The 17,801-nt window shown below is 40.0% G+C and overlaps 1 protein-coding gene across 1 annotated transcript in view; it reads left to right on the forward strand.

The window, feature by feature from the left end:
- XYLT1 (xylosyltransferase 1) overlaps positions 1 to 17,093 on the forward strand; it is a 422,682-nt gene extending 405,589 nt beyond the window's left edge. Inside the window, exon 12 of the mRNA XM_072598097.1 lies at positions 9,448 to 17,093. Within this exon, the coding sequence (XP_072454198.1) occupies positions 9,448 to 9,770 (323 nt within the window). The 3' untranslated portion in view covers positions 9,771 to 17,093. The remainder of the gene's footprint in view (positions 1 to 9,447) is intronic.
- The last annotated feature ends 708 nt before the right edge of the window (positions 17,094 to 17,801 follow it).

Raw genomic sequence — 17,801 nt, forward strand, 5'->3', positions numbered from 1 at the left:
GGGGAAAAAATCTTTTCAGCCTTCCAATGACTAAAGGTCAGGGAGGTAGTCTGCTAAGAGTGAAAGGCTACCTCTCAGCCTTGGGAAAAAGTATCAGCAAATGAGGGGGAAGTAAGGGAAGTAGCACCCATACTCTCCTAACAAATAATTACAAGGTCTCCTAGGTTTGCTGAATTAGAGATCAAATATGAAAACCTAACATAGGTTCAAATTCAGTTATCATGAGCTGGTTAATTCATAATGAGAAAACATATTGTCAGTGCCATATTGGTGAGATTTGGGAGAATGTAGAAATGGAAAGCAGTGAATTACATCAGGCTCATGTCTTACCCCAAACCTCCATCTTATCACTGAACAGTATCCCTGTTGCCTCACACGCTGCCTTACATGTAGAAAATGCTTAATAAATGTTTGTGAGATTGGACTGGATGGGTCATAAGCAAAGGCATGAATGTGCACCGTGGTCTCCTTTCCCTCAGTTTGATTTGGTCAGCTATGACCTCACAGAGCCACCAAAATGACAGGAATGAGAAGAATGAACGTAGGTTTTATTATGGAATCCAAGGAGTCCCCACTTGAGCTAATGAGTCCTGGACTGTCTTTGGAAATAAATTTTTTAAATAAAATTTTATTGGTAGCTTTTTGATTTTACATCAACTAACCCTTTCCCTTCTCAAAAAAAGATCCCCTGTATCTCTTCTGTTTTATGAGATGACCCTCTGGGAGAAAGCCGTCTTATATAACAAGAATTTTTTTTTTCTTTTTAAGAAAAATTGGAAGAAAAAGATGAGCAAAATTATTCAACAAATAGATAAATATCTGAAAATACACGCAGTTCTGGAACTGATTTCACTTATTCCTTCTGCTTCCTCCATTTTAGTGTGTGTGTATATATATATGTATATATTTCATGTATGTAGGTAGTGCTAGGGGGATTCACAGATGGACAGGCGCAAGAAAATGAAGTCAGTCCTGTTCCTCTGAAGTAGAGAGCTCTCCCCCAAATCGCTTCATTACCTCTGCCCCTCGCCAGCTCTTCAAGAGTCCCCCTAATCCTACCCATTCTTACCTTCCTACTCCAGACTCACACGGGACTTAAACAGTGTGGCTCTGTGGAAGGAGTACTCACCGTATTTTAAGTTTAAAGATAAGAGTTTGAAACTTGGCTCTGCTTCTTACTACCCATGTGGTTTTAGCACATCATTTGAACTCTTCAGGCCTCAGTTTCTCCTTTTGTAAAATGAAAGGGCTGGATTGCGTATCCTCCAAGTCCCCTTTCAGCTCTAGATCCATAATTGTCTAATCAGATGGTTCATCAAGGAAAAAAAAATGCCCCCCCCTCCAATTCGGTAAGAATATTCGGCATCTACCCCTCCTTGATGACTGCTTCCTTCTCTTATGAATAGTGGGACTGCTTTGAGGCAGAGTTTGTGATAAACCCTGTTCAAGACTTAAAAAAATAGGGATGCATGTGGTTGGGAAAACAGGGATACAGGTAGAAAAGGGGAGGAGGAGAAGAAGAAGGTGATTATGAGTCTTATAAAATCATATCTTCCTATCAGTTCCAAAGCTGCGCTGTTCCCAATCCTTTTTTCCTGGATGTGGCAAAGCCATCAGCACCTCAAAGTTCTAGCCATAAAGAATAGAAAACAAGGACTGATTATATTCAATTTCTCTAATTCAGTTCAATAAGCATTTAATAGGAACCAACTGTGTGCAGTACACAGTGATAGTAACTGAGGGAAATGTAAAGATTAGATGGGGCGGGCCCTGCTGTCATGTAGCTTATTGGTAAGGGATATAATACATGCACTTTGATCTAAAATGATCCAGCACATCCTGAAATCCCTAGCATCTGGCAGAGTGTATTAAGCACGCAGAAGGTGCTTAATACATGCTTGTTTTATCTCTTTTTATCCCCAGCACCTAAGCCAGTCCCAGGTATATAATTAGAACTTAATAAATGGGGAGGGGTTGTAATGGAAAATAGGGATTTATTGTAGTCCTATCTAGTCCTTTACAAAAGTCATTTACCTGCTTTGTCTCTAAATTTCTTTCTACTGTTATTGGAAGTGGGGAAGCTAGGATAAAATGTCAGACTCAAAGTCAGGAAGTTATCTTTGTGAGTTCAAATCTGGCCTTAGATAATTACTAGCTGTGTGACCCTGGGCAAGTCACTTAATCCTGTTTGCCTCAGTTTCTTCCTCTGTAAAAGAAGCTGGAGAAGGAAATGACAAAACCACACTGGTATCTTTACCAAGAACACCCCAAATGGGGTCATGAAGAGTCAAACATGAATGAAAACAACAAAATTATTGGAAGAAAGAATGGAATGGTAGAGTAATGCTATCTTCCCTGCCCACTTTACCAGTTTGTGTAAGGATCAGATGAGGTCATGAATATGAAAGCTAAAAGGACGATGTAAAGGCGAGGCATTATCATTACATTTGTAAGGCCAGCCTAGAGAGAGGCTTTGAAAGAACAGTTATAATGCAGCCAGAGACAGCTCAGTGGCAGTTCTAGAATTTCATGGCTGTGAATTCCCATTTCTGACCCCAACTAATACTCCTCAACAGCCAAATGACAAGAATGACATTCCCTTCCCACTAGGAGAGAAGTTATTATTCTCTCCCTACTGGGATGGAACATGGATAAAATGGTTGCAGGATATAAAGTGCTATAGAATTACTGAATAGTTATGATTATATAGATAGTCACAGCTGCAGATGTTACTGTAGAATGAGCCAGAACCTACTGAAAGAGTCTTTGGTGTCCCCCATCTCTCCCCCAGCAGAAAGAGAGTCCCAGCCTCCTCCAACTTCTCCCTCCTCTTAGTCATTCTTCTGACTCTTCACTGGTCCCATCTGTTTATTGGCTAATTTGTTGCTAACACTTATTGGGGTTGCCCATACCTTCCAGAGCTTTCCCTCCACAAAGGAAAATTTTTTTCCCATCTCTAACATGTAGAGATAAATTTAAAGTCACTCTGGTCTTGGGCAAGAGACTCAAATCAGTGAGAATGGATAAACCAACGTATGTTCCTTCCTATGCTCTGTGCTATGGGTAATATAAATGTGTAAGTCATGGTCGTCACCCTCAAGATACTTGTATTCTAGATAGGGAAACAGGAGCATGCCAGAAAGAGATCCCAAGTGCTAGGTCATATGGTATTGACTATCATGATAGGAAGGCATGAAACAGAGAGAGGTCACTATAGTTTGAAGTATTTTGGAGGAGGACATCGAGCATTTTAGACTTGATCAGGGCCTTAAACAATAGAAGAATTTGGAGGATTGAAGAGGAAGGAGTGAATTCCAAACGTTTACACATTCTGGCCAGAACCTTAGATAATGAACACAAGCACCGAGATAGAAACTAGACTGGGGAACATACACAGAGGATGGTGAGGTGAGTGGTCTGAATAAGGTTAGAGAGAATTAAGATTAGATAAATTGGACAAAGTCTCTTTATGGAGGGCCTTGAAAGCCAGATACGGGTACAGAAAGCCAGATACATGATTCACTAGGCACTTAAACTCCTTGTAGCGCTCATTTATGTTTAAAAAAAACAACACCTGAACTAAAAAACATAATAAGTATGCATGCAAGAGCCCTTCTTTAATATTACCAAGAACGCATTTTTAAAACCAAGATTTGTTTGCAATGAAGAAACACTAGCAGCTTTCTCAGTACAAATAGGGATAAAGCAAGGGTCTTCCCATTGTCTCTCAATTATTTGATGCATTACTAGGAAAATTATATCTCTAGAAGAAATAATAACTAATATTTATATAGTGCTTCAAGGTTTGCAAAGCACTTTATGCATGTGCTTGTAATCTTGTGAAGTAGGTGGTATTATTATTCCCATCTTGTCATTTTCATTGTTAGTCATTTTCAAGTTGTGTCCAACTCTTCATAACTCCATTTGGGGTTTTCTTAGCCGTTTGGAATGGTTTGCATTTTCCACGTGAGGAAATTGAGGCAGACAAGATTAAGTGACTTGCCCTTGATCGCACAGCTAGTAAATGTCTGAGCTCAGATTTGAATTCTGGAAGATGAATCTTCTGATTGCAGACCTGGTATTCTATACACTGTACCATCTGTTATCCTTATTTTACAGATGAGGAAAAGGAGGTAGACTTGAGGTTTAGAGACTTACCCAAAGTCACATAGCTAGTAAATGCCTGAGGCAGGACTCAAATTTACATCTTCCTGAGAGCAGCTTATCACTCTATCCACTGCCCCATCTAGCTGCCTCTCAATTTCTTGAGCATGAGATGATGCCATGAAAGCAGTATTTTAGGACAGGTGGACTGGCTGTCCTAGGTACATAAAAAGGACTGAAGAAAGGAAAGATTAAACTCAGCTAGAAGACCATGGAAATATATTGTAGTTAACTATGAATATTGTCCTGTTTCTCCTACAAGATCATAAGATAAGATGAGGGCAGGACCTGTCTATATCTCATTCATTTTTGTATCCTCTATAATGTGGAAAGCAATGTCTCGAAAATAAGCACTCAGTAAATGTTTTTTGAGTGAATTAGATCCTAGATTGGGAAGTAAGAGTGGGGATAGAAAAGGAATGTATCTGTGAGATGGTTCAAGAGAAGAAATGACAAAACTTCATGATAAATTGAATCTAGAAGATAAAAGAATAGGAGAGAATACAAGATGTTTAATCTAGAAAAATGGAAAAGCATGATGCCAAAGATGGAATATGGTTTTTGGGAAAGAGAATTTCATGGGGAAGTTAAGTTTAATTTTAAACATAACGGAAAAGTCTTTTGGGGGGCTTGATATATGGAACTAGAGGAAAAGTGAGCAAAACTGAAAACACAAAATAAGTTCATAAATATGTATGAAAATATAAAATGTCCACAGTAAGAAAACAACTAAAAGAAGCTTGAAACAATTCAACCTCAGAAAAAGAAGCTGAGTGAGCCATAAATGAATTGCCAAAGGTAGGGGCAAAGGAACACTGGACCAGATAGATTTCAAAGTGAAGGCTATCAAATATTTAAAAAGTAATTAACACTTATGCTACACAATTTATTTAAATTGAATTTATTTAAATAGAAATAGAAGGCGCTCTATCCAGTTCCTTTTATGGAGACAAATATGGTCCTGAGAGATGTCTAAAGCAGAGACAAACAAAAAAGAGAAAAGCAACTATAGGACAATTTCCCTAATGAATATTCATGCAGTTTTTTTTAATTCTCACAAGGATACTACCATATCTATGCAGAAAATAATTTACTGTGACCATGTATGGATGCAAGAATACTTCAACCTTAAGAAAACAATTAGCATAATTAATCATATAAACAACAAAAATAAAAACAAATGATTATTTCAGTAGATGCACAAAAAGCCTTAGACAAAAAAAAAACTTTTATTCATGTTTTCTAAAAAATATGAGCATGGAAGGACCCTTCTTTAATATAATCAAAAACATGTATTTTAAAGCCAAGAGCTGTTTGCAGTAGAGAAACACTGGCAGCTTTTCCAGTACAAATAGGGATAAAGCAAAAGTATTCCCAACCCCTCCTCCCCCAATTATTTGACATAATTCTAGAAATATTATATCTCTAGCAGAACACAATAGAATAAAATTCAAGATATAAACATCAGCAAAAAGAAGACAAAATTATCTCTATTGACAGCTGACACGATGTACTTAGAAAATAGAGAATCAGCAAAGAAACTAATTGAGATGATTGATAGCTTCAAGATGGTAGCAGAGTACAAAATAGATGCACGGAAATCATCAGTATTTGTGCACAGTACTAACAAAATCCAGGAAAAGAAATAAAAAAATTCCATTTAAAATAACTATAAAGTACATTAAATACCTGGCAATTGACCCATCAAGATACATGCAAGATTCGTATAAATAAAACTACAAAACACTTTACAGAAATAAAAGGAAGATTCACTGTTCATGTTTGGGCCGTATTAATATAGGAATAAATGAGAATGCAACTTAAATTAATTTACAAATTTATTTTTTTGCCAATCAAATTACCGAGTAAATACCTTATAGAACTATATGAAATAATAACAAAGTTCATTTGAAGAACTACAATCTCAAGGAGGAAATAGTGAAAAAATACAAATGGGAGAGAGGAGTAATAGTATTGCCAGACCTAATATTATATTATACCACAGTTGTCATCAGAATTGGGAGTCACTCAGTCAATAAACATTATTAAGTGCCTACTATGTGTCAGGAACTGAGCTAAATGCTGGGGATGCAAATTTGCAATAAAATAGAAAGACAGTCTTGGTCTTCAAGGAGCTTACAGTCTGCTGGGGGAAGACAGTATACCAAAGGAAACTGAAAAGCTAGAGGTGAGAGTCAGGAAAGGTACCCACACAGGGTGACAGAGAAGTCCCAGAGTAGTACAGCCAAGTGAGGAAGGAGGAGATCTGGGCTGAGCTCCCTCCTTGGTGGGAGGTTTGGAGTTCATGGTCTCACCTCCAATCAGAGAGGCCCAGGGTAGTGGTGAAGTGGAATATCGAGACTTCCTAGGACACTGTGTGTCAGGGAATGTCCCAGAGTAGTGCTGCCAGATAAGAAATGAGATGTTAAAAGCACAGAAGTAGCCAAGGGAACAGAGCAGATAAGGAAGAAACTGAAGACCTTGAAAATAGGGGTCAACTGTTTGACCCCCAAAAGCATAAATCACTGGTGTATGTGTTTGTCCTTCATTGCCAAGGAAGACCACACTATCAGAGAAATAATGACATGACTTGCACTTGACCTTTTTGTTTGAGTAAGGGAGGGCTGTGCAGGTCACCAGCCTCACTTCTCCAGAGCCATCTGAATCCAGTGACCAGATATTCATCAGGATGACTGGAGATGACCCAGGATGAAGTAATTTGGGTTAAGTGACTTGCCCAAGATCACACAGCTAGTGAGTGTCAAGTGTCTGAGGTGAGATTTGAACTCAGGTCCTCCTGACTCCTGCACTGGTGCTCTATCCACTGCACCACCTAGCTGCCCCAACAAATTACTGGTAAAGACTTGCTTTTTGATAAGAACTATTTGGGAAAACTAGAAAATGGTTTGTCAGAAATAAGGTTCATATATTACATATATTACAGAATAACATATATTACATATATTATGTAATAACGTATATTACATAATAGCATTTACTACATATGTTATATAATAACAATAAATAATTATAATTATAATAATAGCTAGCGTTTATTAAGCACTTACTATGTGCCAGGCATTGTGCTAAACTCTTTACAAATATCTCCTTTTATCCTCCCAACAACACCAGGACAGTGTCGTTATTATCTTCTTTATTTAGTTGAGGAAACTGACGCAGAGGTTAAACGGCTTTCCCAGACTCACATAGTAAATGTCAGAAGTGGGATTTGAATTCGGTTCTTCCTGGCCCACTGCACCACTTAGCGGCTGAAGACCTGAGAACAAAGTCGTAACTATTTCTTGAGGAATGGCAAAAAAACAAAAAAAAACAAAAAACCCAACAAACAAAAACCCTATATTATCTGAATTTGAAATTACACATATGAGGAAGGGGAGGAAATAAAGCATTTTTAAGTGCCTATTGTATGCCAGGTACTATGCTAAACACTTTACAAGTATTATTTCAATTTGATCTAAGGAACTGGGAGAAACATGTGAATTGATGCAAAATAGTTGCACTGCACACTACAACAACAAACGTAAATTTTTAAAATTTCTAAAATTTTTAAAAATCACTGGAAGAAAGTCAAAATCTGCATAATGAAAAACAGCAAGGAAAGTCGTAGAGAACAGATAATGTAGTATCCGCCATTACCTCTTACAGCAAGGAGATGAAGGACCACTAAGACAGAATATTGACAGAAGTCACTGTATTAGATATTTTTGTTTAATTTATTTTGTCATGGGAGATGGGTAAATATTGAAGAGAAGTCTCAAGATTACTGTAATGTCAAGATAAAATATTAAAAATAAAATTAAAGAAATTGAAGCTACTACAGAAGCTAGGGGCTGCTCATGCCGTACATTAGAACATTAAACTCAAATTCATATCTGGCCTTTGACACTTTCTTTGTGACCCTGAGTTAGCCTCTGCCTCAGTTTTCTCTTCTGTAAAACAGGGATGATAAAAGCACTTGCTTTCCAGGAGCATTGTAAGGATAAAATAAGGTAATATTTACAAAGTACTTTTTTTTGGTCAGTCATATATGACTCTTTGTATCACCATTTGGGGTTTTCTTGGCAAAGATGCTGGAGTGGTTTGCCATTTCCTTCTCCAGATCATTTTCCAAATGAGGAAACAGGGGCAAACATGGTTAAGCAACTTGCTCAGGGTCACTCAACTAGTCCATATCTGTTGTCACTCAACTAGTACATGTCTGAGGCCAGATTGGAACTCAGGTCCACCTGACTCCAGGGCTGGCACTCTTTCCACTGCTCCACTTAGCTGCCCATAAAGTACTCTGCAAAATTTAAAGCTCCATATAAATGCTAGACCACCCCTCCTATTTCCCACCCCACCCCCCACAAAAAGGAAGATAGAAAAGATATAGGGAAGGTGAGAAAAGATAAGTTCTAGACTATAGTAAAAAAAACCAGCTTTAGAGAGGAAGAAGGTAATCTATTCTTCTTATCTTGGAAATAAGCATTAGAATTTAAGCACAAGAACAATGTTATGGAGATTGTGTACTAGGCTGTGAACAGAATGGATTAATTTGGAGTCACCCTGGGAATCAGTGAGGCATATTGTAAACAGTCCTTGGGAATTTAAGGACCCAGAGGACCCAAGTTTCAATGCTGTCTCTGTCATCCATCTTGTGTGACCCTGGGCACTTAACCTGTCCTCAGTTTCTTCACCTGTTAAATGAGGGGAGTATGGGCTATTTGACCTCTGAGTTGACTGCCAGCTCTAAAACTGAGGTCCTGCAATCCTTGCTGGAGAAGGCCAACTGTCTAACTGACACAGGAGGACAATGACTGTACCAGGGAAGAGCCATAGAACTTAGGAGTCCTTACTCCTAGTTCCATGCCCAGGCTTCTATATGAAATGATACATTCCCCAGTCATGGTGCCTCACACTCCTGCAGCTGGGGAGGCTGATGCTGATGGATCTCCTGAACTCAGGAGTTCTGAGCTGCTAAAGTAGAGCTAAAGTCGAGTGAATGTCCACACTAAGTTTGACACCAAGTATAATGAGCTCCTGGGAGTGGAGGACAGCCAGCGTGCCTGGAGGGGCACCAACCAGTCCAGGTCAGAAATGAAGCAGATCAGAGTTCCCAAGCCAATCCACTGTGGAATTGGGCCTGTGAGTGGCAGCTAAGCTTGTAGCCTAGCTGAGATCAGGAGACCCACTCTCAAAAATAGTAACAATAGCAGTAGTAAGGACAGTAATAAATTGTGCACTCACTAATTTATACTATGTTTCTCTCCTTTGGCTTTTCAGATGAGTCCTTGAAGCTACACGGTGGACCTCCTCATAATGCCTACATGGAACAGAGCTTTCAGGGCCTGAATCCAGTCCTCAACATCCCTATCAACCTAGCCCATGTGGAGCAAGCCCGGAGGAATGCAGCCACCACTGGCCCAAAGTTGGAGAGCTGGGTGGACTCATTAGTTGGAGGAGTCTGGTCTGCAATGGATATCTGTGCCATTGGGCCCACTGCCTGCCCCGTCATGCAAACATGCAGCCAAACTTCCTGGAGTTCCTTGAGCCCAGACCCCAAGTCTGAGCTGGGGGCTGTCAAACCCGATGGTCGGCTGAGGTAGCATCTGGTCGTGCTATAGGATTTAAAAGGGAATTTCACCCTGACTGTATGGGATTCTGAAACCTCTCTCACCCCCAGCCCTCTTCCAACCAGTAGTTCCCAGGTGGGAACTTTTATATTCACATTCAGTTTGAGGTCTAGGGTTCAAGAACCAAAGTTGGAGCCTGGCATTGTTCTCCCTGCAAATAAGCTCAGGAGATTGGTAGATTGCCCCACACTGGTCCTAAGGCAGTCTTACTTTTTTTTTTCCCTTTTTCTTCTTTAAAGATCTTTCCTTTGGCCAGATATCTGGATAGACCATGGGTTCAGTCTTTTGTCTGGTCCCAGAGGACTGTGGGAATTCACAGTAGCTGATAAAAATGTTCACTCATCTGTCAACCAGAAAGCCCTTATCAATGCTTATCAGATCCATCAACGTCATCCAGAATGCTAAGTGGAAAGAACAGCCCAAAGTGATTTCCCAGAGGTTGAGGGTTCTCTACCACCCATTTAATAGATGGGCTCTTTTTCTTTATAGCTCAGGCAGGAAATGATACTTGTCAAATCGACTTTACAATGATGACCACACTTCCATCTAAGTGTAGCAGGGAGTTGGTACATTGCAGGAGTGAAAATGCTAGGGTTTCATTCCTGTTAGCTGTTTAGGGCCATAGGCAGATGGATGTCAGAAATTGGAACAATGAAAGGGGTTCAGTTATCTCACACAGCCTCACAGATATTTAAAAGCGATACTTGTTTGAATCTCTGAAGAATGGAAGTTTGACATATGCAGCTTGTATGAGATGGGTGAGACACTGGACTGAGGAGAGTCCCTTGACTAAAAATCAGAACAATGCCAGACACCTGCTGGGGTTCTGCCATCTCCAAGGCCAGACCTTGCCGGGTGCATGATTGGTGCTGGTTATGAGTGACCAAATTGCATGACCTAAACTTTTTGACCCAGAATATTTTGGAAATCTTTTTTAAAGATATCTCTTTTCTTACATGAGATGCCAGCTAGAGTCTCTTACATAGATCATAAGGATAAGATTGGGGTTTGGATCTTCATTTATTTGGGGGTGTTTTGGTTTTATTTAGTTTCTAATTACTTGAGTCGCCAGAAAGATCAAGGTTTTCCTTCATTTCAACAGAATGAATGTCCATGACAAACAAGGCAAGGACCCATCCCAAGGCCCTCCCATTCAGACTGGAGAGGAGTAAGTCATTAGGGTGACACGTCCATCATCCTCTACCATTCCCTGAGGGGTGAAATTCCCTTTTAAAAACTGCACACTTGGTTGCAAAAATGACCTAAACATGGAGTACCCAGCCCTTGTTCTGTTTCTCTCCACAGTGTTGGTTTGAAGCTACTGAAGTTTGCTTTGGACTTGAAATAGTGAGGTCAGCTATGCTGATGTTATGTCAGAGCATTAAATGTTATATGGAGCCAGGAACGCAAACAAGGACGCATCGAAGGAACACTTTAGATATTTATTATTTATATGTTTTAGTCAATGACTAATTAGTAGGTGCTGTTTTTTGCAGCTTGACAATTATGTTATCTTACTAACTAAAGCTGCCTTTATTCACAAAAGGCTCCCCACCCTTTTTCAACCCCATCTCACTCCTAAGACACGTACTTTTCTTTTTCCGCTGTGTTCTCAATTTGTGACTTTGCTGGCCTAGGGGTGTTAGGAACACTCGGCGTGTTTCCACCCAATTATTGTCAGCAGGAGACAGATTCATTCTCTCCCATATCAACAGCAGGCTGATGCCCCCCATTCCTCCAGGTGTTCTCTTATCCAGCCCCTAGTTAAAGCAGTAGGTCCTCCCAATTCAAGCCCACAGGGTTCTGGACCTCTGTATTCTCTGTCTTGTAGCTTCTCCCCAAAGCCAGGGAGACTCCTAGAGACTGCAGCTCATCCACTCTGGACTTTTCTTTCCCTTTCAACCCTTCAGTTATGAGTCATTCCTTTCTCCTGCCCATTTGCTGATGAATATCCTCCCGCAAATCTCACTTCCAGAGCCCAGATTTGAAGTGAGATGACTGAGGAGAATGGCGTAAGAAGGTTAGTTTCATCCTAAGTGTGAAGCCCACTAGACAAAATTTAATTGTCTTCATGGAAATACTCTTGCCCCTTGGTTACTGAAGCAAAGGGGCTTTCAGAAATCTTGGCTCAGTTTGATAGAAGTCCCATGCTGCTTATGTATCAGTGCATAATCAATTGTGCAGGAGGTTAAAAACTTCTGAACCAAGATACTTCTCTACACAGAGTTCCTCTATGGAAGTACGATAGTAAGAGCTTCACTGAACATTCTGATTTTTAAAGCAGCAAAAATAACAAAACCTATCTATAACCTCTCTCTCAGTCAGCCAGCTCAGTATCTGTATTTGTAGCAGTATTATTTGTGGTGACTTTAGGCCTGAGCCCAGTTGTATCAGTGTGGTTTGATGTCAGCCTACAATCACCCAGAAGTTTTACCTACTATGCTCAATGACATTTCTAACTTTTAAAATCCTGGAATGAATGGAAAAACCCCAGAATTAGCTCTGGGACAGTCCAAGCTGTGAATTTCTTCTTCTATGCTTAACTCCCCATCCATCCTGCTGTAGGAAAGTAGGTTGGGATGTGGAATACCCATTGGGGTTTTCACATTTTGGGACCAGAGAATATACCCTTGTAGATGTTACATTTGGTGAAAAGGAGAATTCTAAATGAAAACCCAATTGCACCAGACTTCATGATAGCATTTTTCCAAATGAAAACGTTCAGCCTATTTCTCAGCCCTATCCAGAGACTGATTTGATTATTTTCAGAACCCATTGAAAAAGCCAATTATGAACATGTGCTCTTGCTTTCTGTGGAAAAGTAACCTTTCTTTGGGCACAAGGTTTTGTTTGCATTGGGGTTGTTTGCCCCGGAATCTGCTTTGAACTTTCATTGCAGAGCAGAGTGTCTGGGGAGTATGTCTTCTGGGGGGGATTGCTGATTATAAATGGCTGAAGAGATGGTTTATCAGATCAAAGGATAGGATGGGGTTAGGGGTGAGGAAGGAAGGAATCTAAGCTTGCCTCCCTACCCACATCCTGATAGATGGCCCCTTGGACAAGTTTTTACTGACCCTTTTTGTCCAGTTTAGGCAGAAGGAAATCCCCAAGCAAGTTGTGCCTTCTACCCTTTGCTTCCTATTTTTGGACCTTTAATCCAGAATTCATCCCAGTGATCTGCAAGCATGTGGACAGAGTAGCCCCAGTCATGTCAAGGAGAAAGGAAATGAGTTCAAGGACTCCGTGTGGTTTTTCAAATTGTAACGGGCCCTCCTCCAGGAAAGCACCACCGTAATTGGTCTGAGAGGCTTTCATCTAAGACATTTGATTCAGGCTTGAGTGTGAACTACAGAATGTTAAGGCCAACATGCAAGATGCAGGACACAAGAAAAGGAAATGTATAAAAGCAGCTCAGGGAGAGGAGGAGGTCTCACCCAAGCCCCACATTAGCACATATTTATGAATTGTGAGCTAGTGCCCTTGGATACCGACTTTATGATGCAAACGAGCCCTGTGGTTGTACAGAGGCTTTTGTGAATCAGCCTGGGAGTGCCTGGCCAACAACTAGTGGAACCAAAAAACAGCCCTTGGGGATGCCCACCCTCTCTCCCAGGCTCCATTCCCATAAAGGTCAAAACAAATTGAAATAGAATTAGAACTTGATACTCATTGCTCTAAAAATATTTTTTTTAAACTGATCATTTCCTTTGAAGATATAGCCAGATAACAGTTTTAAATTTTTGTTTTAGTCTGGACCTGAGATTTTATATGGTATAGGACACTGAAAGTGAAAAATCTCCTTTATCAAAGCAGATCAGCAACTCTTCTGCAGCTTATAGTCTTAAGGGAGTACCAAGAGGTAGCAGCTTCCCTAGGGTCACTTTTCCAGTGTGTGTCCAAGCAGTGTCCCAGGTCCTCTTGACTCCAGGGCCAGCTCTCTGTCCACTATGAGGCACTACCATCCCCAAATTCTGAGTGGATTTTCCCCTTGACTTCATGATGCCAGGAAAGGGACAGATGTGGTCCTCTAAAACCACCCACAAGTAACCACCATTTATTCCCAGTGAACATTTTCTTACAGCTGTGCTGACTGGCAGAAGGCAGCGTACCAAAGAGTCGTCAATGTGGTCAGGAGCACCACTTAGGCTCTTCTGGCTGCCTATAATTCAGTCATGTATCCATATTCATAGGAATTTGCTGCTAAACAGGAAAGCCTCACAGATCACAGCATTAAAAAAAAAATTCTCACTCCTCCCTCCCCAATATGCAGATGACTCTAAATGACAATCATCTTTGTAAAGAGGAAGTAATAGTAGAGAGTAGCAATGAAAAAAAGGAAATATTAGGAAAGAAACAAAATTATTCTTTTACATAGGAGATGGAGGACTCAGGAGACTTCTTGTACACACGTACACACATATATGTGTATGTATGTATGTCTATTGTATACATGTATATGTATGAATGTGTATATATAATACCCATCTAAACACACCATTGTGTTCATTCCAGGAGACAGTTTCTTCTAAAGAGAGAAAGGGGGTGGGGGGGGGGGGAGATAATTAGCATCAGATCCCATTCCAGCTGTCAGTGATGTTGCTTGTGCTACTTCATGGCCCTGGTGGGAAATGATTCAAGCTATATCCTCTCCCCAAATTATTCCCGGGAATGATTTGCTCCAGCCCATAAATTTGGAAATAAAGATAAAAAGTTTGCCTGTGATGAGTGCTGGCTGAAAGACAAGCACATGGTGGATTATGGGCCTTCTTTGGAGCCATGAAGACCTGGTTTCAAATCATCTCTCAGATGCCATCTATCTGTGCCACTAAGAGCAAGTTTCTTAACCTCTTAGTATTTTTCTCTAAGACTGTGAGTTGGCGGTCTGTACCAATGAAGGGAGTTTCCATGCCAGTGTTTTTTAATATGGATGAAATCACAGGTTCCAGATTCCATTATAACCTCGTTTCCCCCACATACATAGCCCACACACATACCAAGCACACACTAAAGTTACTGGCTATGTTTTTGGAAAGTGGAGCCAATCCCAACTATGGAGGACAGCTGTTAAACAACAGAGATTCTCCATTTTCCATTCCCAATCCCTTTCTCTCATCCACTTTTAGTGTCCTGTTATGAGACAGGAAGTTCACAGAATTTGAACATCTTCATCTATTGCTGCTATATATCCTACCTGGAAGTCTCCAGCTGAGGATTCCTTATATTAAACAACTTTAAAGTGAAAGAAAAACAGCAAAAGTTACCAGGACAAAAATGATAGGGTGCTAGACAAATTTGTAAAATTCCCCCAGCCCCAACAGCAGAGACTCTTAGAACAGGTTTTATCTGGCTTAGACATTCCAATCTATGGTATCCATCAGTGGCAATGGCATTCAGGCCTTTTTTTGCTTCTCCTTGGCTTGCTGCTGTCCAATAACAACCAAGACAGTAGAAACTGGGACTGCCCTCTTGTTCACACACAGCTGACTGGTCTAGTTCAATCATCTGTTTTTTGCTTCTGCCTCAGTTACCTTATTTTGCCCATGAGTTCTACCACAGGTGCTACCTCATAGCGTCTGCTAAGAAGTTTACCTGAGGGAGGGGGGAGAAAAAGGTATCCGAAATCTCCTTGAGCTGAATGTACAATCTATGCAAATTCTGTTTCTCACTGTCCAACACTTGGAAGCATTACGTATAACCTTGCCAATCTAACAGCAAGATCCTGTACAGGTTTCTCTGATGACAGAGTACCAATTTTCAGCGCGGTTAAATGCGCCCTTGTTTGTATATTGTTAACGAATTGTCTTTGGTTCTGTTGTTGCTAAGTCCCTTGAGGGAGACTGGGCCTCTCTGTCTGTAATGAGTCCCTTCCTCTTGGCTGGGAATATTTGGATTGCTAATGTCTCCCCCATTCCATAGAGGTCTCTCTGCATCTGAAGATCCCATCCCCCTTCCTCTCTTGAAGGAAAGCCCATAACCTCCCCATTTCTTCAGAGCATGTCATCTTCCATCTCACAACACAACAAAGCCTTAGGTTCCTCCTTTTTGAAATGTGGCCTTAAAATTACGTTGGAAACTTGGATGTTGTCTCCCTCTTCGGATCTCTGCCAACATCACAGAATGCACCTTCAGATTGCTGCTATCCCTTCTACTGGGGGACCCATCAATTTACAGTTTCACAGATACAATGGAAATTGCTTACAAATTCAGTCTTTAAGAAAAATGACCTTATATTGTTCCTGTGGGCAAAATAAAGGTTTGGATGCTGTTATAAACCATAGCCAACTCTGGAAGTACTCTCTTACAGCATGTTGTAGCTGTAATGGGTTGACTTAATTACCTACAAAGTGCTAACATTGAGCTTTTCCTTTTTACCCCTTAAAGACTTGGTAACTTTATGAACTTCACTCAAGGGTAAATCAGCAGCATTTCTGTTGTTTATCCTTTGCCCTTGTTGAGTATCATTGGCTTGAGAAAGATTGCACTAAATATTCCCAGCTGATCTTAGAGGTGCCACCCTCTCAATCCCTCTAGCCTCCAATCTCTTTTGTTTTGGTTCCTCACCATCTGATCCAGCCCAAAGACAACAGAAAATAAGGTTTTCATAGTAAACTCATTGGCTTTGAATGGAATAGTCTTTCTAGTTCTTCCTGTCTTTTTTGTTGCTGTTGTTACTGTTGGTTCGTTGGGGTGTTTGTTAATGGCCTCATCATAAGTTATTACTGTCCCCTCATTTTTCAGAGACAGGTGGTGATATAGTTTTAAAAAATAACTATTTTGTTATAGATCATAATATGCATAAAACTGTACAGAAATATTTTGTAATCTATTGATTTTAAAAAAAAGAGAACATGTAAATACATTAAAGTTAAATAATTAAGAAAAGAATTCCAATGGCACACACTGAAAGATGTAGATATTTTGCTATTTATTTAAAGGATTATTTTATGAGATACTGAACTATCTGAAATTGACCAGTAATCCAAGTTTCAAAAAGTCCAAATGCTTTTTCATGTTGTAGAATGTGATCTCCAGCAATCATTGCACTACCCGTTTTTGCACCCTTCTGTCTTTCATTTAGCAGAACAACAACAGAAAAAAAATTGTGCCTTAGCTGTATTTTCTGTCTAGGGGAGTTTGTTTTTTGTCTGACAATGCGAGATTTTTTGCAGAAAACAGTGGATGTATTAAATACTGTATCATACCAAAAACACCACAGGTGTATGTAAATGCTTTCTGTTATACTGTGTTTTCAGATGCAGAATTTTAAAATTAAAAAAAAAAAGTTTCTTTGTGGAACGGTGTCAGTGTGACTTGTTTTCAGTGCTGTTCCAAAATTTCAAGCTATGATTTGGAGTACTTAGCCATCATTTTAGATTCCTCCCACTCAGATCTTTGGTTCAGGTATATGAATAATAAATCAATCAGCCAGCCTTTGCTGAGAACCTAATATGTGCCAGGCACTGTGCTTATGTTAATGAGCTTATGCTCCATCAAGGAAGACAACATATGAGTTGCAAGTGACCAATGGTGCCATCAAGGTGGCAGGCCATCAATCATCCAATGAATGTTGGACGTTATGTTACCCACATTACATTCTAGATTCTTATTGGGTCAAACCTCAGGAGGAGTTTGTGGCCAAATAATGTTCTCTTTCTTCCTCAAACATACTGTACTTTCAATTAAATATGCAGCTGAGGTCCTGGTTTTCACTGGCAAAATAAAACTTCAGATTTATAAAACCCTAACAATTTAAATATGCTTTCCACTCAGGATTTTGTACTCTCAGAAATCTCACTGCTGCTTTTCAAGTAAGCAGAATTGGCACAAAATCAAATGACCATCCAGATTTTAATACGCTCACACATCTGAAGAAAACAATTAAAATAATAAGATTTACCAAAGCAACTGTTTTAAATGCAACCAAAGTCTACTGCCACCAATCAGGGTTGGAGGAGGGCAGAATGAAACACAGGAAAGATAGAAAGGCGTCAAAAGCAGCAAAAT

This window comes from Notamacropus eugenii, chromosome 3 (assembly GCF_028372415.1).
Source record: "Notamacropus eugenii isolate mMacEug1 chromosome 3, mMacEug1.pri_v2, whole genome shotgun sequence".
Classification (NCBI taxonomy): Eukaryota; Metazoa; Chordata; class Mammalia; order Diprotodontia; family Macropodidae; genus Notamacropus; species Notamacropus eugenii.